General features: G+C 46.3%; 1 protein-coding gene across 3 annotated transcripts in view; it reads right to left on the reverse strand.

Annotated features, from left to right (window-relative positions):
• MATN2 (matrilin 2) overlaps positions 1-25,285 on the reverse strand; it is a 138,713-nt gene that overhangs the window by 86,139 nt on the left and 27,289 nt on the right. For all 3 annotated transcript variants that reach the window (XM_024756584.1, XM_024756583.1, XM_024756581.1), the window contains exons 2-3: positions 15,997-16,566; positions 6,221-6,343 (exon numbers count right to left, since the gene is read on the reverse strand). In XM_024756584.1, the coding sequence (XP_024612352.1) occupies positions 6,221-6,343; positions 15,997-16,566 (693 nt within the window). The remainder of the gene's footprint in view (positions 1-6,220; positions 6,344-15,996; positions 16,567-25,285) is intronic.

The raw sequence follows: 25,285 nt of genomic DNA on the forward strand, positions 1-25,285 counted from the left end.
TCTGTCTGATTTATTTCACTTAGCAAAATAATACCCTCCAAGTCCATTCATGTTGTTGCAAATGGCAAAATTTAATTCTTTTTTATGGCTGAGTAGTATTCCACTGTATACATATATCACATCTTCTTTATGCATTCATCTGTTGATGGACACTTAGGTTACTTCCATATCTTGGCAATTGTAAATAATGCTGCTATGAACATTGGGGTGCATGTATCGCGTTTTTGTTTCTTTCGAATATATACCCAGGAGTGGAATTGCTGGATCGTATGGTAGTTCTTTTTTTAGTTTTTTGCGAAACCTCTATACTGTTTTCCACAGTGGCTTCACCAACAGTGTATGAGGGTTCCCTTTTCGCCACATCCTCGCCAGCATTTGTTACTTGTGTTCTTTTTGATGACAGCCATTCTGACGGGGGTGAGGTGATACCTCATTGTGAATTTGATTTGCACTTCCCTGATGGTTAGCGATGTTGAGCTTCTTTTCATGTACCTGTTGGGCATCTGCATGTTCTCTTTGGAAAAATGTCTGTTCAGGTCTTCTGCCCGTTTTTCAATTGGGTTGTTTGTCTGTTTTGATGTTGAGTTGTATGAGCTGTTTATATCTGTTGGATATTAACCCCTTATCGATCATATCATTTGCAAATACTCTCATTCAGTAGGTTGGTTTTTCGTTTTGTCAATGGTTTCCTTTGCTGTGCAAAAGCTTTTAAGTTTAATTAGGTCCCATATGCTTAGTTTTGCTTTTATTTCCTTTGTTTTAAGAGACAGATCCAAAAACATTACTATGATATATGTCAAAGAGTGTTCTGCCTGTGTTTTCCTCTAGGAGTTTTGTGGTTTCTGATCTAACATTTAGGTCTTTAATACATTTTGAGTTTATTTTTGTATACGGTGTTAGAAAATGTTCTAATTTCATTCTTTTACATGTAGGTGTCCAGTTTTCCTAGCACCACTTATTGAAGAGACTGTCTTTTCTCCACTGTATATTCTTACCTCCTCTGTAATATATTAATTGACCATAAGTGTGTGGGTTTATTTCTGGGCTCTCTATTCTGTTCCATTGATCTATGTGTCTGTTTCTGTGTCAGTACACACTGTTTGGATTACTGTAGCTTGGTAGCACAGTCTAAAGTCAGGGAGTGTGATTCCTCTACCTCTGTTCTTTCTCAAGATTGTGTTGGCTACTTAGGGTCTTTTGTGTTTCATACAAATTTCAAAATTATTTGCTCTAGTTCTGTGAAAAATGCCACTGGTATTTTGATAGGGATTGCACTGAATCTATAGATTGCCTTGGGTAGTATGGTCATTTTAACAATATTAATTCTTCCAATCCAAGAACACAGTATATCTTTCCATCTATTTGTATCATCTGCAATTTCTTTCATCAGTGCTTTATAGTTTTCCAAGTACTGGTCTTTTACCTTCTTAAGTAGGTTTATTCCTAGGTATTTTATTCTTTTTGATGCAATGGTAAATGGGATTGTTTCCTTAATTTCTCTTTCTGATAGTTCAGTGTTAGTGTATAGAAATGCAACAGATTTCTGTGTATTAATTTTGAATCCTGCAGGGCTTCCCTGGTGGCACAGTGGTTAAGAATCCGCCTGCCAATGCAGGGGACACGGGTTCAAGCCCTGGTCCGGGAAGATCCCACATGCCATGGAGCAACTAAGCCTGTGCGCCACAACTACTGAGCCTGTGCTCTAGAGCGCGTGAGCCACAACTACTGAGCCCGTGTGCCACAACTGCGGAAGCCCACGTGCCGAGAGCCCATGCTCCGCAACAAGAGAGGCCACCGCGATGAGAAGCCTGTGCACTGCAACAGAAGAGTAGCATCCACTCGCCACAACTAGAGAAAGCCTGCGCACAGCAACGAAAACCCAGCACAGCCAAAAATAAATTTAAAAATTTTGTATCCTGCAACTTTACCGAATTCTTTAATGAGCTCTAGTAGTTCTCTGGTAGCATCTTTAGGATTTTCTGTGTATAGTATCATGCCATATATTGACTGATTTTTGAATGTTAAACCAACCTTGCATTCTTTTGATAAATCCCATTTGGTCTTGATTATATTATATATATGGATTCTATTTGATACGTTTTTAAGAATTTTTGCATTCACATTCATGAGGAATGTTGGGTATAGCTTTCTTTTCCCTTTTTAATAATGTGACTGTTTTTCTGTCACATCAAAGGGGTCATGCCCTTTGATTAAACTCAAATATAAAAGCTATTGGACTTCCCTGGCAGTCCAGTTATTAAGACTCCATGTTTCCACGGAAGGAGGTGCAGGTTCGATCACTGGTCAGGGAAGATCCCATATGCCACACAGTGTGGCCACCCAAAAATAATAAATAAAATAAAAGCTATTAAATCTCTTATGTAGCTTGGGAAAATAACATCAGGAACATATCTGAACCATGAAAGCTGTAAAATGCATTTGGTGTGTTTCTTGAGAAAGAAAAAATGAGAAAGCTGCACAAGAAAGTTTACATTTTCTTGCCAAGTGAAGTTTTCTAAATGTTGCATTTTCATTATTCTTCCAGATAGATTAAATATTCCAGAAGGGGTGCAAAGAAAGGGAGAATTCCTTATTTTTAAAAAAAGAAAGAAAACAAGATAAAGTTCCTTCTTGTTAGTGGGAAAAGAATTCAAGGGGAGGGAAATGGTAGAGGGAAACAGACATGTGAAGATAGGCACACTTCAAGAGGATTGCCTCCCCCCACGTTTTTAAATGGAGAAAGGGAAGTACATAAACTCTATTGAGCCCTATGGGCTATGCACTATGGTAGTGCTTTTGCATATATCTTATGTAATGGTTTTGGATGGAGAAGCCTTTTTGGAGGACAGAAGAATCCATAATGTTGCCCCCAGTACATTCCAAATTGCTCATGTGGGCAAAACTTTGAACATAAGATTATTTAATGTGCTTGATCTGGTCTTTAAATGAAAGGGCACATTTTGAGACACTGACTAACTGGTGTCCAGAAGAGGGTTTCTGGACAGTGAAAAGACCCAAATCCGAGTCACCTTAAGATGTATTCATGCCTCCCCTGAAAAAGAGAAAATTAGTGGGGAGTAGGGGATTACACTCTTCAATAATCAAAGGGCTTTCTCTTTTTAGTTGGAAAAGGAAATAAACTTTTTGGTATATAGCTTCAGATGGCAGAAATAGGATCAAAGGTGGGAATTACAGAGAGTAGGACTTCAGCTTGACCACGGATCCACGCTATCTAGAGGTGGGATACAGGTGCTTTGTAATGACCTGGTGTTCCAGATGGGTGATGATGGTTGGACATGCACCATCACTGTGGGACACCGGGAAGAAACAGAATTCCTGGGTTAAGTGGGAAAGACAGCTAACAGTCTGATAGACAAGGTCTGTTTCCACTCGAAGAACCTATGAATCAGCTGTGTCTGCCTACTCTCTCCACACAGGCAGGGTTGGAATAGAAAATGGTGGGTATAGTGTGTGTGTGTGTGTGTGTGTGTGTGTGAAGGCCATCGCCTAAGAGTCCCTCTCACAATCATCTTGTACAATGACAATATCTCAGGATTTGGTAGTTAACTTGGCGGAACAACAATCATTTGAATGTTAGTCCTGGTGAATGAGTTCTGAGTCTCCCCTGGGAACAGTGAGCCTTTGAACCTACCTGCCCTCGTGGGCTTGGAGGCAGGGTTGCCTTCCACCTCAAGGATCATGGGACAGTATCAAATGGTGGGTAAAAGCTAGACCCATGCAGTCACACATAATAGGATTTGGGTTCTGGTTTGGTCTCATTATTAGCCACGGAACCTTGAGTAAATCGTCTAACCTCTTTTGGTGCCTTATTTTCCTTGCCTGGAAAATGAGAATGCCAAACCTACCTGAAGAGCTCAGTGTCGGAGTTAATGAGATGATGCCTATGAAGCACTCAGGAGAGCTCCTGGCGCATGGTAAACACTTAATGAGTGGCTATAGTTGGGCCAGACGTCCTGTGCGGCACACTGATCTGGGCAGGGGCTGCAATCACTTTGGACCGTAACTACCTTGGCTGTTTATTCAATTTACTTCCATGCAAGAATGTAGCTCCAAGAGAGCAGAAAATTGGCTGTTTTATTCACTCTTTGATTTCTAGTAATTTGTACGGGACCTGGAACACCTTAAAGTTTCAAAACTGGAACTAGCTGTGTCTCATTCCCCTCCGGGCCCAGTGAGTCTCTCTCCACGTCGGCAGGGACAGGCCCCCACGAGAGGCTCAGAACAGCCTCCCCTTGGCACAATTTTGCACTGTTCACCAGACCGAGATCACGGCTCAGTAGCTGCGGCGCACAGGCTCAGTAGCTGCGGCGCACGGGCTTAGTCGCTCCGTGGCATGTGGGATCTTCCCAGACCGGGGATCGAACCCATGTCCCCTGCATTGGCAGGCGGATTCTTAACCACTGCGCCACCAGGGAAGTCCCCTGGGTGACTCTTAATTACTGAAGCTTGAGAACCACTGCCTGGGTTCAGGCCCCTCTGACCCGGGCCTCCTTGCTCTTCCACCCAAATCAGTCTGTTTTAACCCAGGCAGTTTCTGCATCACGCTCTTTGCACCCACAGCCCTAGAACAGGAGGGAGCCAAGGCCAGACCGACCCTTGGGAGAGCCTGGGGCCTCAGGACTTGAGGTGGGACCAGGCGGGGACTGGCAAACCTGCTGTGTGGGGAAGGCCCAGCTCATGACATCAAACTTTTTATTTTTTAGTTGCTGGTCTCGAAATTCCTCTGGATTGACTAAGCCAGACCATGGAAAGTGGACATCGGCAGATGCCCGGATCCCAGCGGATCACCGGGGCAGGCCGCAAGGAGAACTTTTTGCGCTCCAGAGAAGGGAAGGGCAGGATGGGAGTTAGCAAGGTGGAGGCAGGCTGAGTGCCCTGCAGAGAAACGCTGAGTGGGAGGCTCCTGGAGAGGATGGGGCATGTCTAAGAAGATGTTTAGGTTGTTTGCTGAGCGGTATGTGAGGCAACCTTGCCTGGGCTCCCCCAGTCTTCCAGTAAATTCTATTAAACCCATGAGCATATGGTACGAGTGATTTTCCTTGTGGAAACTGAAGAAGGGTCAGAGGTTCAAGCGGAAGGCCGGGAGGATTCAGGCTCCAACAAACAAACAATCTGGCATCCTGGAGGGGCCCAGAGAACACAAGGTCCCCCGGGACTTACATAGCCTGAGGGCTTTGGGCTTCTACAGGCCACAGAACCGGAGAAGTCGAGCAGATGTTCCCTAATCTTGGGGGTCAGGGGGCCCCTAGCCAACCACTCTCAACCCAAAGTGAGAAGACAAAAGGAAAATGTGGTTTGGCTCTACAAACGGGATACTAATTACAGACATTTGTGCAAACTGTTTTCCATTAGTGCTTTAACTGCTTACCATGCGGTATAATAACAATTACGCATTACACGACCTCCATGTCAGACTAGCTGGTTTTATTTGTCTCCATGTGGGCCGGTCTTCCTCATGTCTTGAGGAAGTCTGGTTGTCTATGGGCTAACACAGTGGCTTTATTTATAACTTGAAAACAAATTATAGGCACAACACTCAGTGCGTGGGTAATTCTCTCCTCTAAGAGGCGGATTACCTCATGTGCTTCAAATGTCAGTATGTTGTCGTTTGGGGGCTTGGCCAAAAAAAGAGAATGTGCGTTCTATTACACTTTATATCTGTTTGTCCTTTTCTATTTAGGAGACCTATAAAGCATCCCTCACCAAAGCAATGAGGTCCCCACACACCTCTAAAACAGAACTCGAATAGTCATTCCCAGCCAATGTTAGGAGCTCATCCTAAATCCACGCTTCAGGGAAGAGAATAACATACAGAAACAATTCCTCAGGGCACAGTCAATAGAGGCAGCACAGATGAAAAGGCTCTTCAGCGGTTCCCCCCTAAAGAACAGCTTGGAAGTAAAGGACAGCAGCTCACGAATTCAAGGAGGCTATTTCTGAGAAGGAGCCTCCAACGATCTTCCAAACTCTTCCTGATGGCCTACTGTGTGCCTGGCTCTGGCCTCAGCGCCGTGAAGGCAGAGTGGGGGCCGGGGGTCAACACAAAATACACGAGTTACAAAACCTCGTTTCTGTCCTTAGGGAAATGATGACTTGGTTGGGGGAGGGGCCACAGATGAATTAAATGGGCCCAGATAAAAGAGGAGAAAGTGGGAGAGCAGAGGAGGACAGAACAAATATAACAGCAAAGCAACCTTACTTCTGCAAGTCGTCTGATCCGAGTTGAGGATGTAGCCTTGTCTGCACCGGCAGACATACGAGCCAGGAGTATTGATGCAGAAGTGGGCACAGTTATGCTCCAGGATGCTGCACATGTGGACCGCTGAAAGGGAAGACATGGCAAGTTAAGGCGACGATGATGCCTTCTCTAACTCCATCCCCCTCGCAAACATTCATCCAGAATCTACACTGTGAAGGAACAAGCAGGACTCAAAGAGAAACAAGCTGCAGTCCCTACCCTCAAGGGGTAGCCTCTGGTAGGACCAGACAGTTCTACATAAATGCCAGCAGCAATATATACATAGAGGGCCACAGAGGGTCAAAGGGAAATGACGTTAGGCTGAGCCATATGAAATTGCTGATATCCAACTAAAAATAGGTCAAAAACGACCTACAAAAACAGAAATTTCACAGTGTAATTAATAATATCCAGTTGGTGGGCAGAAGGATCAGAAAGTTTGCTGATACCAGGGGTGGCTCTGACTAGCGTGTGGACTTGGTAGGCAGCAGCAGGTTTGGAGGAAAAGCTATTAGTTAAATGAGGATGTGGTAAAGAATCAACAGTTTCTCAGGATCATAAATCCCAAGAGTGATGTAATTTTTTAATAGGCAAAAGTATTATAAAAATTTTTGGAGTTAAAAAATGCACTCATATGTTTCCATAATCTTTATGTCTCTATTTAAAATATTTCTAGGGCTTCCCCGGTGGCGCAGCGATTGACAGTCCACCTGCCGATGCAGGGGACACGGGTTCGTGCCCTGGTCCGGGAAGATCCCACATGCCGCGGAGCGGCTGGGCCCGTGAGCCATGGCCGCTGAGCCGGCGCGTCCGGAGCCTGTGCTCCGCAACGGGAGAGGCCACAACAGTGAGAGGCCCGCGTACCGCAAAAAAAATAAATAAATAAATAAAATAAAATATTTCTAGACGGACCTAGAGTCTGTCATACAGGGTGAAGTAAGTCAGAAAGAGAAAAACAAATACTGTATGCTAAGGGACTTCCCTGGTAGTCCGGTGTTAAAGAATCCACCTTACAATGCAGAGGACACGGGTTCGATCCCTGGTCGGGGAACTAAGATCCCACATGCCGCGGGACAACTAGAGCCCACGTGCCGCAAACTACAAAGCCCACGCGCCCTGGAACCTGCGCACCACAACTAGAGAAGAGAAAACCTGCACACCACAACTAGAGAGAAATCTGCTCACCACAACGAAAGGTCCTGCATGCCTCAACGAAAATCCCGAGTGCTGCAACTAAGACCCGACGCAGCCAAAAATAAGTTAAATTTTAAAAATAATAATAACGGGGACTTCCCTGGTGGCACAGTGGTTAAGAATCCACCTGCCAATGCAGGGGACATGGGTTCGAGCCCTGGTCCGGGAAGATCCCACATGCCGCGGAGCAACTAAGCCTGTGCACCACCACTACTGAGCCCGCCTGCCACAACTACTGAAGCCCGTGCGCCTAGAGCCCGTGCTCTGCAACAAGAGAAGCCACCGCAATGAGAAGCCCATGTACTGCAAAGAAGACTAGCCCCCACTCGCCACAACTAGAGAAAGCCCGTGCGCAGCAACGAAGACCCAATACAGCCAAAAAGTAATAATTAAAAATAATAAATAAAATATTTCTGTGTTTAGTTTCTGAAGTACCTCGGCTTTCAGATACATTGATTCTTGCATAAGTCTGTTGGAGCTCATGGAAATTCTTACTGTTTTTTACATCTTAATTTATGACTTTACTCCATATAATTCAACCCGAACATATGTAAAATTAACAGGCATCAGCAGAAGCAGAGTACAATTTATGCAAGTGTTGTCATAGACAAAAAGGATGTCCATATGTAGAAATATATTTTTATAAAGCTAAAACAGAAGAGACTTTCAATAGCTAAGGACAATCCCCTCACTCCAGTGCTTAGGAAAACTCAGCTACTGATGAAATCGATGGCATATCTTAAGTATATGTCCCTTTACTTCAAAGTAAGAAACATGGTGGGCAGTAAGTGAAAGTAAGACCTCTTTACTTCATAATACAATTTAGAATGAGTGTTCTGAGTTTACGATTGACTGTGTTTTAATTCCTGTTAGGATACAAATAATGTTAGGAAAGTTCATAGATTAAATCCAATCAGTCATTTTTACTTCAGAGTGAAAGAAGTATCTGTTTTTGTGACCATGGGCTTAACTTCTTTATATTAAATGGGAGTAAAAATAGTACCAACCCCATAAGGGCCTTGTAAGGGTTAAAATAATTAAGACGGTAAAGTGCTTAAAACATAGCGCAGGGGAATGCTTGATGTGTGTTAACTGTATGGTACAAAGGAGAAGCGTGGCGGACTTTTGTTTTATTTTACATACCTGGGTTCATCCTATATGTATTCATCTTCACCTTGGTTTTTCACTCAGCATTAAGAACAGATTCTATCTCTATCGATATATACTATCTTTCATGGAATCTAAGATGCACCCGATTTCAGAGATGTTAAAGTGTGAGGACACATACATTGATCCTCATTATTCACAGATTCCATATTTGAGAATTTGCCTACTTGCAAACATTTATTTGTAACCCTAAAATCAATACTCAGAGTGCTTTCATCATCATTTGTGGACACACTCAGAGCGATGAAAAATTTAGGTCGCCAGCTGAGGCTGAACAAGACGATGCTCTGCATTCTTGTTTCTGCTCTCAGGCTGTGAATGAGTATCCTTTTCAAGTGCCACACTGTTTGCATTTTTGTGCTTTTTGTTGATGACTTTGCTGTTTAAAATGGCCCCAAGTGTGGTGCTGAAGTGTTGGTGTTTGCTGAAGTGAAGTGTGTCTGGTGTTCCTAAGTGCAAGGAGGCTATGATGTGCCTTATGGAGAAAATGTGTGTTGGATAAATTTCATTTGGGCAAGAGTGATAGTGCTGTTGGCTGTGAATTCAATGTTAATGAATCAACAATATATAAAGAAGGTGTCTTTACACAGAAACACACATAAAACAAGATTATGTATTGATCAGTTGACAACAGTGTTGGACCAGAGGCTCTGAGGAACCTAACTCTGTATTTCCCCTAGGAGCTGTGGTCCAGTACTTGCTACTTCAGTCAGTGTTCACCATGACGTTATAGGACATAATTACCAAGAACAAGGAGAATCAACTGTACACCTTAGCTTTGATCAAATACATTTGATCTAGTTCATTCCTTTTAATTGCTTTATCCATTGGTCATATGACTAGTCCTCATAATATTTAGCCATTTCCCCACCAGTCCACAGTTTCACTTTCCCAATGCTGTGATGAACCTTCTTAAATACATCTCCTTGAGCACATGTGCAGTTGTTTCTCTAGGACCGGGTCCTACTTTTTTCTTTTTTGGCTGCGTTGGGTCTTCGTTGCTGCGCGCGGGCTTTCTCTAGTTGTGGCGAGCTGGGTCTACTCTGCGTTGCAGTGCACGGGCTTCTCATTGTGGTGGCTTCTCTTGTGGCAGGCTCTAGGCACGCAGGCTTCAGTAGTTGCAGCATGCGGGCTCAGTGGCTGTGGTGCACGGGCTTAGTTGCCCTGCGGCATGTGGGGTGTTCCCAGACCAGGGCTTGAACCCACGTCCCCTGCACTGGCAGGCAGATTCTTAACCACGGCGCCACAGGGAAGTTCCTGAGTCCTACTTCAAATAGAAATCACCTCACTGTCTTGCAAGGTAGTTTATACCAGCAATGCAGGAGAGTAACGATTCCCACCTCCTCAAAACTTCAGCACTCAGGATTATCAAACGTTAAGTTTTTGACCGTGTTAAGAGGGAAAAATCATTATCCTGTTTCTAATTTGCATTTGCTTTGCACCCTGGAAGGCTCTCTTCCTAGGCTGCCGGAGTCAAATTACCTACGGGCATAGAGGCGTTCTTATGCAACTCTCAGCATGTCACTATTTTCCTCCATAATGAAGAAAATCTGAAGTCTAGACAACCAGCAGCACAGCGGTTATACACTGGTATGAGGCCCAAGTGATAAGTCTGCTGCCCGACTTCTCGCCGAGACCCTGACAGATAATTATTTTGACAGGAGATGTGAGGCAGAGAAAATACCTGCTGGGCAGCAGACAGCACAGTGGTGATGAGAAAGGCTTCTGGAAATAAGACTACAGCTGAGCTTCACCATGACCTTGTATGAGTTACTTAATTTCTCTGAACTCCACTTTCCTCACCTGTCAAATAGGGAAATTAAAAGAACTATTGCATAGGGTTTTGGAGCGACAGCTTGTTACTAAGGCTTGTCTTGGCCCTTCCGCCTCGAACAAGTGAGGGAAGTTCACGTACGTTGCGTAGCTCTTTTTGGTTTATTTCTTTACCTGTAGAATAAAGGCATGTATGATGTCCAGGGACCTTCAGTACAGACACTTAATTATTTTCCAGAAGCTGCCTTCCTTCTCATTGCAAATGCGTGCTGACTGGGGGAGCGGCTGTGTTGGTGTGAGGTAGCCCCTCTCCTGGCCACTGCTGGGTGTTCAGGGTCTGACAGTCAGAGGCTTTTCTTGGCATTTAGCCACTAGAATTGAGGAAAAGGGGGTTTATACTGAGCGCAAGCATATCTGGGGGCTGACAGGGTGCATGCTCTCTGCCCCTGGACCAGGGAAGTCCAAGGAGAAGCAGAGTGGGGATGGAGAGAAAGCAAAGCTGTCAGTCACTATGCGTCTCCTTATTTCCATGAGTAATATCACACAATCCGCCCTTCTAAAGCTAGTTCAAGTTGAATTTCTATTACTTTCAACCAAAAGAATCCCAAACATTTTTACTAAGGTAGTATAAAAATTTTCCACCTGTAAAATTCTATAGATGAGGAATCGGTGATACTAAGAGCATCTGGCCCTAATGCCTTGCCCTCCCGGGCAGGCCTTTGTGATGTGACTGAAGGGGGCACAAGAGTCCTGCCTCCTACGGTGGCCTGCAGGTGGTCTCACACCTCAGAAGGCCTTGTAGGTGGAAGCTGGGTCGAGGCTTTGCATCGGGCGGAAGAAATCACTAATCAGCAGACGAAGTCTTTGGCAGGATTGGATTTTTAACCAGGCGATCTGAATGTTAATAAATGTTTATTAATGAATGTGTGATTGACTAAATGAATGATCAAGAGTGGTGGGCTGACTGGGGGTCTTGAAAGGAACAATTACTGGGTATGGAAAGTCAAGGCCTGTGGAAGTCCATCTGGCCTCCCACTTAGCAACAGGGCCTTGAAGGGCTGCAGTAAGTGTGGACTTTACCCCGGGCTGGTTGATGGGAGGTGTGTCTTAGGAACACTGTTAGGGCCTTCTATTGTGCCTGGCCTGGGCGGGGTGAGGCTCTTAGGGTAGGAACAACCAGCCTCCAGGCTTTAAATACCAGGCTAAGTTGATAAAGCAGATACAAAGAGGTTAAGTAAAAGCAGCCCTGGGAATTCCCTGGCAGTCCAGTGGTTAGGACTCTGTGCTTTCATTGCCGAGGGCGAGGGTTCAATCCCTGGTGGGGGAATTAGGATCTCGCAAGTTGCTTGGTGCGGCCAAAAAGAAAAAAAAAGGCAGCCCTGCTCAGGTTGCAAGTCATCAGAAGGCTCAGGACAGACATGCATTTTTCAGCCCCTAGATTCAAGAGTCCTCTCTCACTGTGTGGCAAAAATGGTGGGCCCCAGGATGGGTAGGTTTTGGTCATCTTGTAGACAGGGCCTCATTCACAGGAGGCCTCTAAGATTCTCTTGGAGGTCTCGGAGTGGCCTGAGAATGCAACGTCAGGAGCCCTCCTGCCCCCAGCTGTGGCTGGTGTGGGAATTCACTGCCTGTGGGTACAAAGCCACTGCTGTGCCTGAGTTCACGTCCACACAGCCAGTGAGCACAAGAGCCTAATCTCTTCCTAATTGTACGATAAAGGTTCCTGTCTTGATCACGCCTGGAGATACCCTGTCCCCACCGATCCACAGATCCAGCAGCGTTTTTCGGTTCTGCCCAAAAGCACACGAGCCTCAGCTCAGCTCCCCTCTGAAATCCCTTCTCTAGGTGCACTCTGACCTCCACGTCCCTGCCTAGCCTCTCATCAGCATTTCTCAAGCTGTGGGTTATGTCTCCTTAGCAGGTCACGAAATTAACAGAGACTCTGGACTCATTTTTTTGTTTTTGTTTTTAAATGAAATAGAAAAAACGATTAAAAATATCATTCTTTTCCTGGCTTACCGCAATCATCCTCCCTACACATCTCTAGCCGGTAAACTCCTACTCTCTTTTTTTTTTTTTTAAGATTTATTTTTTATATATTTATTTAATTTGTTTTTGGCTGCGCCGGGTCTTAGTTGAAGCACGCGGGATCTTTTTGTTGCGGCGTGCGGGCTTCTCTCTAGTTGTGGCGTGTGGGTTTTCTCTTGCCTAGTTGTGGCGCGCAGGCTCCAGGGCACGTGGGCTCTGTACTTTGCGGCACGCAGTTTCTCTAGTTGAGGCGCGTGAGCTCAGCAGTTGCGGCACACAGGCTTAGCTGCTCGGCGGCATGTGGGATCTTAGTTCTCTGACCAGGGATCGAACCCGCATCCCCTGCACTGTAAGGAGGATTCTTTACCACTGGGCCACCAGAGAAGTCCCCCCTACTCCTCTTTCAAGTCTGTGTAGCACATATTAGTTAAGATGTAGGTTCTGAGCCAGAATGCCTGGGTTCACACCTCAACTCTGCCACTTAGTGCTATGTGACCTTGGACAAGTTACTGAACTTCTCTGGGTCTCTATTTCCTCTTCTGTAAAATGGGAATTATAGGAGCACCTACTTCACAGGTTTGCTGTGAGAATAAAAAGAGTTAACATACGCTAATAGTGCAAAACAGCATACGCACATACTAATATCAATAAGTGTTAGTTATGATCATTATTATCTCTTTAAAGCTCTCCCGGACTCCCTAGGCAGACCCTGGCATTCTTTGATCAGAGGGCCCCCAGTGCCAGGTGACTTCCCAAGGCCTCTGAAGTGCATACTTCATATAGCCAACATCCCATTTCTCTGTGATGAGAGCGTCTTCCCACCAGCCTGAAACCCTCAGACCCGGCAGGTGGAGGGTAAGAGTTCTGAAGCCAGAGAGACTCCAACTCTGCCGCCTGAAGCCGCTTATCCTTTCTAAGCCCCAGTTTCTACTTCTGTAAAATGGGATACTAACAGGACCTGCTTCACAGGGCTGTTGTAAGTATTCAATGAAATAACATATTGGGAAGTACCTAGCCCAGGACAAAATTGGCTGTTAAGCTCAGAGTGTAGCTCAATAAATGTTTAAGGAACAAATGAGACTTTGTTGTCTGAGGATTGGAGGGCAGGTCAAAGCTGAGGCCATCTGCCTACCCTGCTGGTCCTCTGTGTGTCTGACCGTAATCGTATACATGGTGCACACTGAATGGGGCTCTACAGTTTATAACGCCTGTTCACACATCTACTCTCCGCAGGTAAAATCCCCAGTTTACAGATGTGCTCAGCATCCATACAGCTGGCAGGTGGGGTCGTTGGAACCTCAGTCTGCCCCTCCCCATCGCAAAGGCTTCCCATCAAACTCCGAGGTGCATATCAACCTCAGAGCTGGTGTGCCTAGCATGGCTGGACTGCGGAGGCTGCCTGCAGAAAACCGTTTACCTTAAAAGAGGAATTTCTATCTCCCAATGCGAAGAGGAATGAAATAAGCAAGAGGTTTGGAAGTAGAACCCACCATCTCCTGGCTGCTTGGGAATTCACTTAACAAGTTTACAGTCCTGTAAAAGGGAGGGATGGCACCGTGCTGCCTCCCCAGATTTTCGTGAGGATAAAGTGCGAAAACACAAGAGAAAGTGCTTTGTAAATGTTAGTTATTGTGATCCTTACTGCACGGTTGATGAAGAGGCCCCGGGGCCTCCTTCACCTTTCAAGACAGTTGACAAGTCTGCTCAGCAGAGCCCTGTGATGAGAAGAGACAGGAGCTGGTCTTCTGTAGGGTAGGAAGGGGGACTCAGTTCCCGGGCCCTAACAAATGAATGAATGAATGGCACAATACTGATGTTTTCTTAGAGCTTCAAGATTACAAAAACGGGAGTAGCCAAACTTTTAATTTTGCTGCCAGGCCATAAAGCACAGAGAAGGTTCTTCTATGAACAAGTCCATATCCTCAGCCTCATTATATTACCTTTCCCTTTGCTGAGCAATTCAGAGAGCTTATAAAAGAACTCATCCATTAACATTTTTCCAAGACAACTGAATAAACACGTCAAAACCGTTACAGAACCAATTTCTTTTTTTAATATTTCCAGGAAAGAGGGAATACAAATTCTGCAGAAGTCATTTGAAGTCATAAACCTTAAAAATGTTTGCAGTGCATTCTACTGGCTGAAGTGTTCCAGGTGACTCAGGCCACGGCACGCCACAGAGACCCAGCCCCTCTGCGGCGCCAGGGAAATGGCACTTCTGAATGTTTTCCAAGTGACACTGCAGAGCAAAAGTTTCTTTTTCCTTCATGGCGTTGATTTTTTAAGTAAAACTTTTGATTTTGGAGTCAAGAATTAATGGTGTCTCTGCTTTTTGAAGTTAGTTTTCAGCAGAGAAGTTTTTTAAAAAGACGTCAAAAGCACACCGTACTTCCTTCCTGAGGCTTTGACAGGGTCGGGGGAGGTTGGTGGTGGTGTGGGGGGGTGTTTCTAGGATTTGTCACATTCTGAGAACTGGTCTAAAGGTTCCTGCTCCCGGTGAGTTGGAGATGAGTCTGGTCCTTAAGGTCATTCTCCATGCAGACTCCAGGGAAATACTGGTCATTCCAGAATAGATACTTGCTTTTGTTTTCCCATCAAAGAAGCATGGCAGCTGGAGGGGACAGGGACCAATGGGGGTGGGCAAAGCTGGACTGGACACTGTTTACCAGGTCAGGAGGCTTGCTTCCCATTTCCAGGGACCATTGTGGAGCCTGGGTTGGCAGGCTGGCGCCCCGCCCTTCTGGAGGAGAAAAGGACGAGAAGACGGTGGCAGGAGCAGGAAACTGGGGAGAGGGCGAGTTGACCTGCTGGGAAAGCTGAGGCAGGAGCTCGGCTTGGAAGTAAGTGGGAGGAGTGTGGCAAGAAAGTGTGAAAGAAGCCTTGTGGAGTGCAGGGTTAGAAAGCAAGATGGGGAAGAAGACCCTTAAAGCAGAAGAATGCAGCTCAAGGACTTGGGGAAGCATGTCCTTGCAGAAGGAGTCGGGAGGCACCTGCCAACCTATCAGGTGGGAAGGTACCAGGAGCACGTGTTGGTCTTCCCCGTACACTGGGCCTCTTTCTGGGTTGAGAAAACATCCACTGCTAGTACCACCATGGGGCAAAAATGCTCAGTATTCCACACCAACCGAGGAGAAGTTATGTTATTATTTTTGCCCTCCCATTCCCATGCTTACTACAACTCATGAATTCCAACCTAGGCAATGCCAGGGCAAGCCAATACGCTGGAGAAAAACTTCCCCTACCTACTGTTACTCGTTCTGCAGTTTGAGTGTAAATGTCCCTTCCTCAGGGAAATCTCCCTGAGCCCCCTGGCCTAGGTCAGGTCCTGTCCTGAATTCTTCCTCCGTTACACTGTTACAACTGCAGTTACTTATGTATTTGTATAACTGCATCCTTAATATGTCTCCTTGGCCAGAGCGTGAGCCCCAAGAGAGCACTGTGTCTACCTTGGCCTTTGCTAAACACCCCTTGCCAGCCTGGTACCTGGGACCAGGTTAGCACAGAATAAACACTGGAAGATGAATGAACTCATCCTAACGATCCCCTGAGAAGAGCCACAGAGAAACAGGACTTACTGCACAACTTGTTCTGGAACACTGAGGTCAGCGACTCAATCTGGCTGAAGTTGGCCACCAGGAAGACGTGGTCCTCGTGGGGCTCGCTGCCGATGGTCTTCAGCGTGTTGAAGTCCACTTGGCCCACGCCGATGGCAAAGATCAGGATGCCTGTGTCCCGGGCCTTTGCGGCTACCTCAGCCACCGAGTCCTGGGGCCTCCCGTCGGTCACAATCATTATGACCCGCGGTACGTTCTCCCTCAGTGGCCGGGCACCCTCTGCTTCTGAGAATGCGATGTTCAGGGCGTACTGGATGGCCAGCCCCGTCATGGTGCCCGTGGACAGATGCCGCATCCTCTTGACGGCGTGCTCCACCTCGGACTTCCTCTTGAAGGTCTTGAGGGAGAACTCGTTCTTCACGGTGCTGCCATATTGGAGCAGGCCCACACGGGTGACGTCAGGGCCAATGTCCAAGAACTGCAAGATGTCCACGATGAACTCCTTGACCTTTGCGTAGTCGTGGGTGTTGACGCTGCGGGAACTGTCAATGATGAAGACCACGTCTGCCCGCTTGTTCTCACAGGAGCTCTCTGGGGAAAGAGGGGAGGGCAAACGCATCAGAAGAGTGTTAAGCGTAAACACACCACTATATATAAAATAGGTAACCAACAAGAGCCCACTGTATAGCACAGGGAACTCCACTCAGTATTTTGTAATAACGTATAAGGGAAGAGAACCTGAAGAAGTTATATATACATATGTATGTATAACTGAATCCCTGTGCTGTATACCTGAAACTAACACGATATTGTAAATCAAATATATTTCAATTAAAAATAAAGAAAAGAAAAGAAGAGTGTTAAGGACCCAGTGCAGGTTGGAAATCCTAGGGCCAGGGATCACCTTTCAAACCTCCCGTCTTCATCGTTTTTCTTCCCCCCTTGGGAAGGTTGTAAGGGTGTATATGTGCATGACTGGGTGATCATGGGTATTGGCAACAAAGATACGATTTCTTTTTACAAGATAAATGAACTTCAGTTTCTAGATAGTCATCAATGCAGTTTTCAGGTTGGCAAACACCTGAGCAGGGTCAAAATTACGTTATCATTTACTGCACAGCACATAGGCTTGGCTGGATACTGCAGGGAGTATAGAAGACACTTAGCGGGGGCTTCCCTGGTGGTGCAGTGGTTAAGAATCCGCCTGCCAATGCAGGGGACACGGGTTCGAGCTCTGTGCCGGGAAGATCCCACGTGCCGCGGAGCAACTAAACCCGTGCGCCACAACTACTGAGCCTGTGCTCTAGAGCCCACGAGCCACAACTACTGAGCCTGCGGGCCACAACTACTGAAGCCTGCGAGCCTAGAGCCCGTGCTCCACAACAAGAGAAGCCACCGCAGTGAGAAGCCCGTGCGCCCCAACAAAGAGTAGCCCCCGCTCACTGCAACTAGAGAAAGCCCGCGCGCAGCAACAAAGACCCAACACAGCCAAAAATAAAACAAATAATTTTTTTTTTTTTAAAAAAGAAGACACTTGGGGGGGCGACCCAAATCAAGGAGCTTACAGTCTACCTGGGGAGACTTCATTACTGGAACAAGGAAAGAATAACTAGTATGAAACTATGTGGTGCTGACACTAGATGTTCAAAGAACAGGGATATCAGTGGGTTGGAGTCAAGGAGATGGGACACAAGCTGGCTTTACAGATGCATAGTGTTTGCACTGAGAGAAGGAACACATGGAGACGGACACATGGACAAAAGCCCAGATGGCATGAATAGAGTGGATAAAGAACGAGTGGTAAAGGCCCTGCTAGGAGTTATGGATAGGAGTTAAGTTGGAGGGGTAGCATGAAGCCAGTTACAAAATGACTTTAAATTCAGACTGAAATTTGTACATGATGCCACAGGTGATGGGCATAATATGATTAGCGTTGTATTATGTAACTTATCTCTTCTGTAGGGAAGTTACGTAATAACAAGTCAATTGAGTGGGGCAGAAGTTTGTGGAGAGGATATGGACAGAAGGGAGCCCTCCTGCACTGTTGGTAGGAATGTAAATTGGTGCAGCCACTGTGGAAACAGTATGGAGGTTCCTCAAAAAACTAAAAAGAGAACTACCATATGACCGAGCAATTCTACTCCTGGGTATATATCTGATAAAAAGAGAAATACTAATTCAAAAAGATATATGCACCCCAATGTTCATTGCAGCTCTATTTACAATTGCCAAGATACAGAAGCAACCTAAGTGTCCATCAACAGATGAATGAATAAGGAAGATATGGTGTGTGTGTGTGTGTGTGTGTGTGTATACACACACACACACACACACACACACACTGGAATACTTCTCAGCCACAGAGAGAATGAAATTCTGCCATTTTCAACAACGTGCATGGACTTGGAGGGCATTACGCCAAGTGAAATAAGTCAGACAGAGAAAGGCAAATACTGTATGACATCATTTATATGTGAAATCTAAAAAAAATAAGACTAGTGAATAAAGCAAAAAAAGAAACAGACTCACATATGTAGAGAACAAACTAGTGGCTACCAGTGGGGAGAGGGAAGGGGGAGGGGCAATATAGGGGTAGGGGATAAAGAGGTACAAACTACTATGCATACAATGAATAAGTTACAAGGATATATTGTACAGCACAGGGAATATAGCCAATATTTTATGACTATAAATGGAGTATAACCTTTGAGAACTGTGATATCACTACGTTGTACACTTGTAACTTATAAAATATTGTACATCAACTATACCTCAGTGTTTTTAAAAAAAAACACAAAAAGAACACAAAAAACAGTTGAGTCAGGCAGGGGTTTGCAGGGTGGATGATCCAGACCATTTTTGCACAAATCTGGTTGAGAGAGAAACTTAATCTCAACCAGGGGACAACTATACCTCAGTGTTTTTAAAAAAAAACACAAAAAGAACACAAAAAACAGTTGAGTCAGGCAGGGGTTTGCAGGGTGGATGATCCAGACCATTTTTGCACAAATCTGGTTGAGAGAGAAACTTAATCTCAACCAGGGGTGGGTGGTCAGGGGAGGGAGGTGGGGGCAGTAGTGGAAATGGAGAAGGTACCTGGCCAAGAAACATTTCAACAAAGGGCACAGTTAAATTGGAAAAAGGCAAATGTCGAAGTCTCTCCCTTACCACCACAATCGCCGTACTCATTCCTCAGGCGCCCAAGCAAGAAGGCATTCTGGGAAGCGGGTGAGATTGGATGAGATGAGAGGCCTCTGGCCTCACAGGGTGGAGGCTGGGCGTTCCTGCTGGGATTTCTCAGATGTTCTGAGCTATGGCCTCCAGCCCCTCCCTCCCCCTCTCTTTCCCAGACCTCCCACTGCTAAATCCGGATTTGATAGGGATTAGAAAAGGGATCTCAAATGCTTGCCCTAAATCCCGATCACTGCAGCTGCAGGAAAGAGGCAGAAAGCCAGAAATGAAGCGGTGAACCCAGTCATTGAAATGAGAAGTGGGAAAGGGGGGTGAGGTCATCCCATCCACGCGGGCCTGCCAGGTCGTGACTCGCCCCTGAGCACCTGCACACACACCTCATCCATCACAGTCTCACAAGTCTAACAATTTCAGGGGAGGAAGCGCGCCCGCATGCCAGCACCATGGCAGAAAGCCAAGCTTCCGTGGCGCCCACATACAACACTGGAGGCTGGGTGAATTTAAGGTGAGTTTCTCAAACCACAGCTCCCAGAAACTGAGGGCGCAGGGATAAGATCAATATCAACCCTGACATTTGCAGAGTGTTTTAAGGTCTTTACCCTACAGAGCTTTCATCATCACTATGGTCTCATTTGATTTCCAGAATAAGCTCTTAAGAAAAGAGCTAGGAGTACTGTACCCATTGGACAGATGAGAACATGAAGGCACTGAGAGTTTGAAAATCTCTTATAATTTAGAAAAAGAGAACCCATATGGAGACAACACCAACACCCACCTCACTGGGTGGTTGTGAGGATCTGAGGAAATGCTGTGGGTGAAGAGCTTAGCCTTGGGCCCAGCATGTGGAAACCCCCAATATGTGGGAGCTGCATATGCAGGCTCTGCTCGGCCCACGCCGCCCCCCCAGTCCACACCTTCCTAGGCCCAGGCTGGGGAGGGGCAGGGCTGCTGCCGCTGTGTAGTTCGTGCTGCACACAGGCACCTGCCCGGGGAAGCGAGGGGCCTGAAATCCAGGCTAGCCCTGAGCCCCAGGGGCTGCGTCCACCCTGAGAGGCACCTGGCGGGAGTGCTTTTGTCTAATTTTCACAGAGGTGTCTATAGTCTAGCACATGGTCCTGGGCCAGAGCACAGCATGACAGACCTGCGGGTCCCAGGGAAGAGGACAAGGGCCAGGACTGAGGCCACTCCAGGAGCCACACCTGCCCCCCATTTCAGTCGGAACTTCATGCAGGGAGAATGTGACCCAGTCATATCCACCTGCTCAGGAGGACCGGAACCAGCCCAGACCCTGCCACGGAGGAGGATATTAGTGAAAGACTCCTTGGAAGGGAGAGAGGGATAGAGTCTGCAGACCGGCTCCCTAAGAACTGTCCTCCTCTGGAAATCTTTGGAAGCAGGGGGTCCTCTGGGACTGGGATTCTTACTGTGGGTCTTAGTCATGGTGTCAGCATCCCAGGAAGCAGCACGATCAATTTAAAGGGAAGCCTGGAAGTTCCATGGGGAATTATGTGCTCAACTGGATTAGTTCCCATCAAAACAAATGGGGAGTTTCCACAATGCCTGGCATTTACAAAAACACCACAAAGGTTCGAAATAGAGTTGGAGGGAACCTCCAGAGAGCAGTGATTGTGAGTTGAAAACGACGAGTCCTGGCAGCCCAAGTGACCGAGTTTCTTCAGGATGTCTCCTCAGGTCCCTCGAGAGCTCAGAACCACAGCACTGCAGCTTGTCCCTGAAAGGGCCAGTTCAGTGGTTCTCAAGCTCGAGGTGCCTCCCAGTTCCCAGGAAGACTTGTTAAAAACTAAGGTCAGGGCTTCCCTGGTGGCGCAGTGGTTGAGAGTCCACCTGCCGATGCAGGGGATGTGGGTTCGCGCCCCGGTCCGGGAAGATCCCACATGTCGCGGAGCGGCTGGGTCCGTGAGCCATGGCCGCTGAGCCTTGTGCGTCCGGAGCCTGTGCTCCGCAACGGGAGAGGCCACAACAGCGAGAGGCCCACGTACGGCAAAAAAAAAACAACAACAACAAACTAAGGTCACTGAGCCTCACTTCCAGAATTTCTGATTCTGTAGGTCTAGGCTGGCACTTGAAAATGTGCATTTCTAGCAAGTTCTGGGGTGAGGTTGATGCCACTGGTCCAAGGACCACACTCTGAGAAACCACTAGTTTAGGAACTAGAGAGGTTTCTGGAGAAACGAAGTTCTGGCAAGTCTTGACCTCATATCTCACTGTGAACTCCCCAACATGGGAAACTAATCATCTCTATAGCCATGCGGTGGAAATACAGTAAGTCTTCAGTCAACATTTGTGGAGTTAAATGGAATTCTGGGTGGTGGAGCAAGGCTTCAGGTGGAAGGGACTGAGTCAGAGCAGGCAATTCAAGGAGGTGGGTTAAAACCACAAAGTCAAAAAGTGCTAGAGCAGGTCTCTGGGTCCTGCTAACAGAGTCACAGATTCTAGGACCCAAATCTTTGCCATTTTATGAGGGAGCATAGCCACTTTTGAATTTCTGGTCCATGGACTCACAGACTAATAAAATCTTAGAGCTGGAAGGTCTAAATAGAGTCCAAGTTACTCACTTTACAGAAGGGGAAACTGAGGCCCAGGGAGGTGACTCTATCTCCACGAGGCCTCATGGCTCATTAGGGTCAGACCTGGGACCATCCTGGTGCCTTTCCCCCATGTCATGGTGGGCATCCCGGAAAACTCTCAATACCACTGGCATTACCATACAAGCTCTGTAAATACTTGGGGACATTCTGAAATATTTGCCTCACAGTTTCTCCACACGGGGACTGCTGAGAGATGTTTCCAGAAAATGGACTCTCCTCTGTGCGTGTTCCTTTCACATACTGGTTCTGATAAACAGCCTCTTCTGTGAGAAGAACACACACGATCTTCCTCCTCGCCCCTCACAACAGACTTTCCACAGCAGTTGGAAGAGGGTTTCTGGGCACATCATAAAAACGTCATCCCTTGAACCAAAAGAGTAACGGTCTGAGCTTTGTGAACAGGACTTCCATTTCTGTCAGCTTGACTCTACAGCCTACTCAATGGGCAAACAAGTGTCTCTTCCCCCTGCAGGGAAGGTGAACCTGAGCCAGAACAATTTTAAGCAACATTCCCACCCCAGCAGGATTCAACGTGCAGCCTTGGAACTATTTCCTTCGTCTCAGGAGTGTAGATTTGTGGCTAATCGGTCTCCCTTGCTGCAGCTCAATTTAATTACGGCCGTGTAATTGTACAGTAAATATTTGGTACCATCTGCCTGGAGAGGTCAGGGCATGTTTGGAGAAGGAAGATATGTGAATCTCGATGACAAGGGTAAAATAATTTCATCCAGAGATGAAAGGGGCTCTGAAATGCTCAGTGAACAGCAGCAGTCCTATGACCTCAGGGCAAGCCCAGCCAATACCACTTTCTGTCCATGTGGTCTTAAACCTCTCCTTCACCTCTTTGACCCTCAGTCTCTTCTTCTGCAAAATGAGAATAACAATACCTCACAGGACTATCGGGATACTCAAAAGAGAATATAATAATAATTTATAGCTACTGTTTATTGAGCACTTAATAAGTACCTGGCCTTGTTCAGAGTACTTTTACACGGGATGGCTTATTTATTCTTCACACCCAACTTAGCAAGTAGGTACTATTCCCATTTTACAGATGAGAGCAATGAATCTAGAAAGGTTAGATATCTAGCTCAGGGCCTCATACTTAGGAGGAGCCCGGATCTGAACTCATCTTGTCTGGCTCTGTAGCCCATACTCTTAACCACCAGGCGATGCTCAGAAAGGATTCTGTCCTTTTAGACCTGCCTTACCCAGCACACTCAAGATGCACCAGAACTGCACTGGCTCTCTGGGGTCAATTCTTTCCTTCCCTGGAATCAGGGCCTGAAAGCTATGGCTCAAAATTGCCTGTCTCCTGCCAACTGCTTCTCCCCTGCTAAATGCCTATTTGTATTTTTTTAAGATTTAATAAAATGATGAAAACAGATGCTTGCCTCTCTGAATAGCAGCGGCTCAGCACATGGGGCTGCTAGTGGTTCACATTCTCATGCACTTAACTTGCCTACTGTGAGATCTGTAGGAGCAGGGCCCTGGGGGAGACAGAAGAATGGGACAGGTATGACAGAAAGTCGATCACCGATCGTTGAAGAAACAGGAGAAACATGATCTGGACAACAGGCAAATGCCCAGGGTGGGGTGGAGAAGGGAAATGGATTTCAGAAAATGTGATGCTTCCTAACAATTCCCAGCAAAGTTCCCACAAGTAGATGGTTTGTGGTCACTTTAAAAAAAGAACTGTGGGGGCTTCCCTGGTGGCTCAGTGGTTGAGAGTCTGCCTGCTAGTGCCGGGGACACGGGTTTGAGCCCTGGTCTGGGAGGATCCCACATGCCGCAGAGCGGCGGGGCCCATGTGCCACAACTGCTGAGCCTGCGCGTCTGGAGCCTGTGCTCTGCAACAAGAGAGGCCGCGATAGTGAGAGACCCACACACCGCGATGAAGAGTGGCCCCCGCTTGCCACAACTGGAGAGGGCCCTCGCACAGAGGCGAAGACCCGGCGCAACAGAAATAAATTAATTAATTAATAAACTCCTACCCCAACATCTTCTAAAAAAAAAAAAAAAAAGTAATAGTCTCCTCACCTGTAAACCAGGGACAATAGCGCCTACCTCATAAAGTCACTGCACTCAATAAAAAATATCAGCCTTCTACTAGCGTTTGAAAAAGCACACCCTCATTTAAAAAAAAAAAAAAAAGGAACCGTAAAAAATATAATGATACAAGGGGGGAAAATGGAATATTTTCTAGGACAGTGCAAGAGTGGATGGACGAGGGGACTGAAGTATGATCTCCAGGTGACATTAAAGGCCAACTTGAGGGTGGTGAGCATGAAACTGAAGGGACACCGATAGCATGTGGTGCGTCTTGCTCCGGCTACACTCAGCTACACAGGAACAGGGGAAAAGCAGGCAGAAGTTGGTATAACCAGGGTTGTCATTTAGCCAAGCGAGAGTGATGAATCAGGAGAGTGACAAAGGTAGGCAACAGAACGACTATAAAGATTTCCTCTGAAATTAAACTGGGGGAACAGGAAGTAGAAGACAGGAAGGGGTGAAGGGCAGACAAAAAGCAGCAGGGCCAATGGACTGAAAGTCCAGATGAGGTCACAGCATTGTTGAATCCTAGAAGGGGTGAGCTGGGGAAATAGGAGGTTTAAATTGAGATGATGAAGGGACTGCAGTTATTATAATCACAGGGTCAGGAGTATGGTAAGAGAGGTGAATGGCTGAGATACAGTGGAGGACACGAATACTCCAATAATGATCCCTCAAAGGAGGGATGACAAGAGTAACGCTGGAGAAAGTGGCAAGGAGCCGAGAGCTAAAACTGGTTTTGCAACTAGGACTAACCAGAGGGGTTTCTTTAATTCCCTAAGAGTGACCAGAAACACTTTGGAACATGATTCAAAGGTCATAAAGGGCCAGTGAAAAAACTAGCTCACCAAGAGTTTCAAAGGGAGAAAAGCAGTTTTATGATTACAGAAAGCGGGGGTGGCGGTAGGGAGAACTTGATGATTTTGAGCCAGCAGGAGACTGAGAAGGGAAAAAAAGCATGCACAATTTATGTTTTTACTCCTAGTTAGGATAGATCAGGAGAATCAGAGGAAATCTATAGTTTGGCTCTCAGCAAGACAAATAATTGACTCCAGTGAGGAAGAAATGCAGATTCCACATATTTAGACCAGTTAGGTAGAACAGTTAAATAAAGCCAATCTTTGAACAAACATTTAGTGAGAACCTATTGTGTGTCAGGCTCTGGGAATATAACGAAGGAAGACTCCCAGCTGTTAACAGCAGGCATACAGACACATAATAACAGGATACAATAAAATAGGCAGACTAAAAAGATAAGTAGAATGCTCAGAGAGAAAGGGAGAGCATAGCTGACTACCTCTGGGTGTGGGTACCCAGGCTTCAGGGCAGGATTAGCAATGTCCCCTTTTTTTTTTTAACCTTGTCCCTGGCAGACATTACGAATCAATTCCCACCCTCTCCCACTCAGCCTGGACTCAGCCTCAGGATCCTTTCAACACTGCCCTGCAAGTACCTAC

Source organism: Neophocaena asiaeorientalis, unplaced genomic scaffold (assembly GCF_003031525.2).
Source record: "Neophocaena asiaeorientalis asiaeorientalis breed wild unplaced genomic scaffold, Neophocaena_asiaeorientalis_V1.1 scaffold29, whole genome shotgun sequence".
In the NCBI taxonomy this organism is placed as follows: domain Eukaryota; kingdom Metazoa; phylum Chordata; class Mammalia; order Artiodactyla; family Phocoenidae; genus Neophocaena; species Neophocaena asiaeorientalis.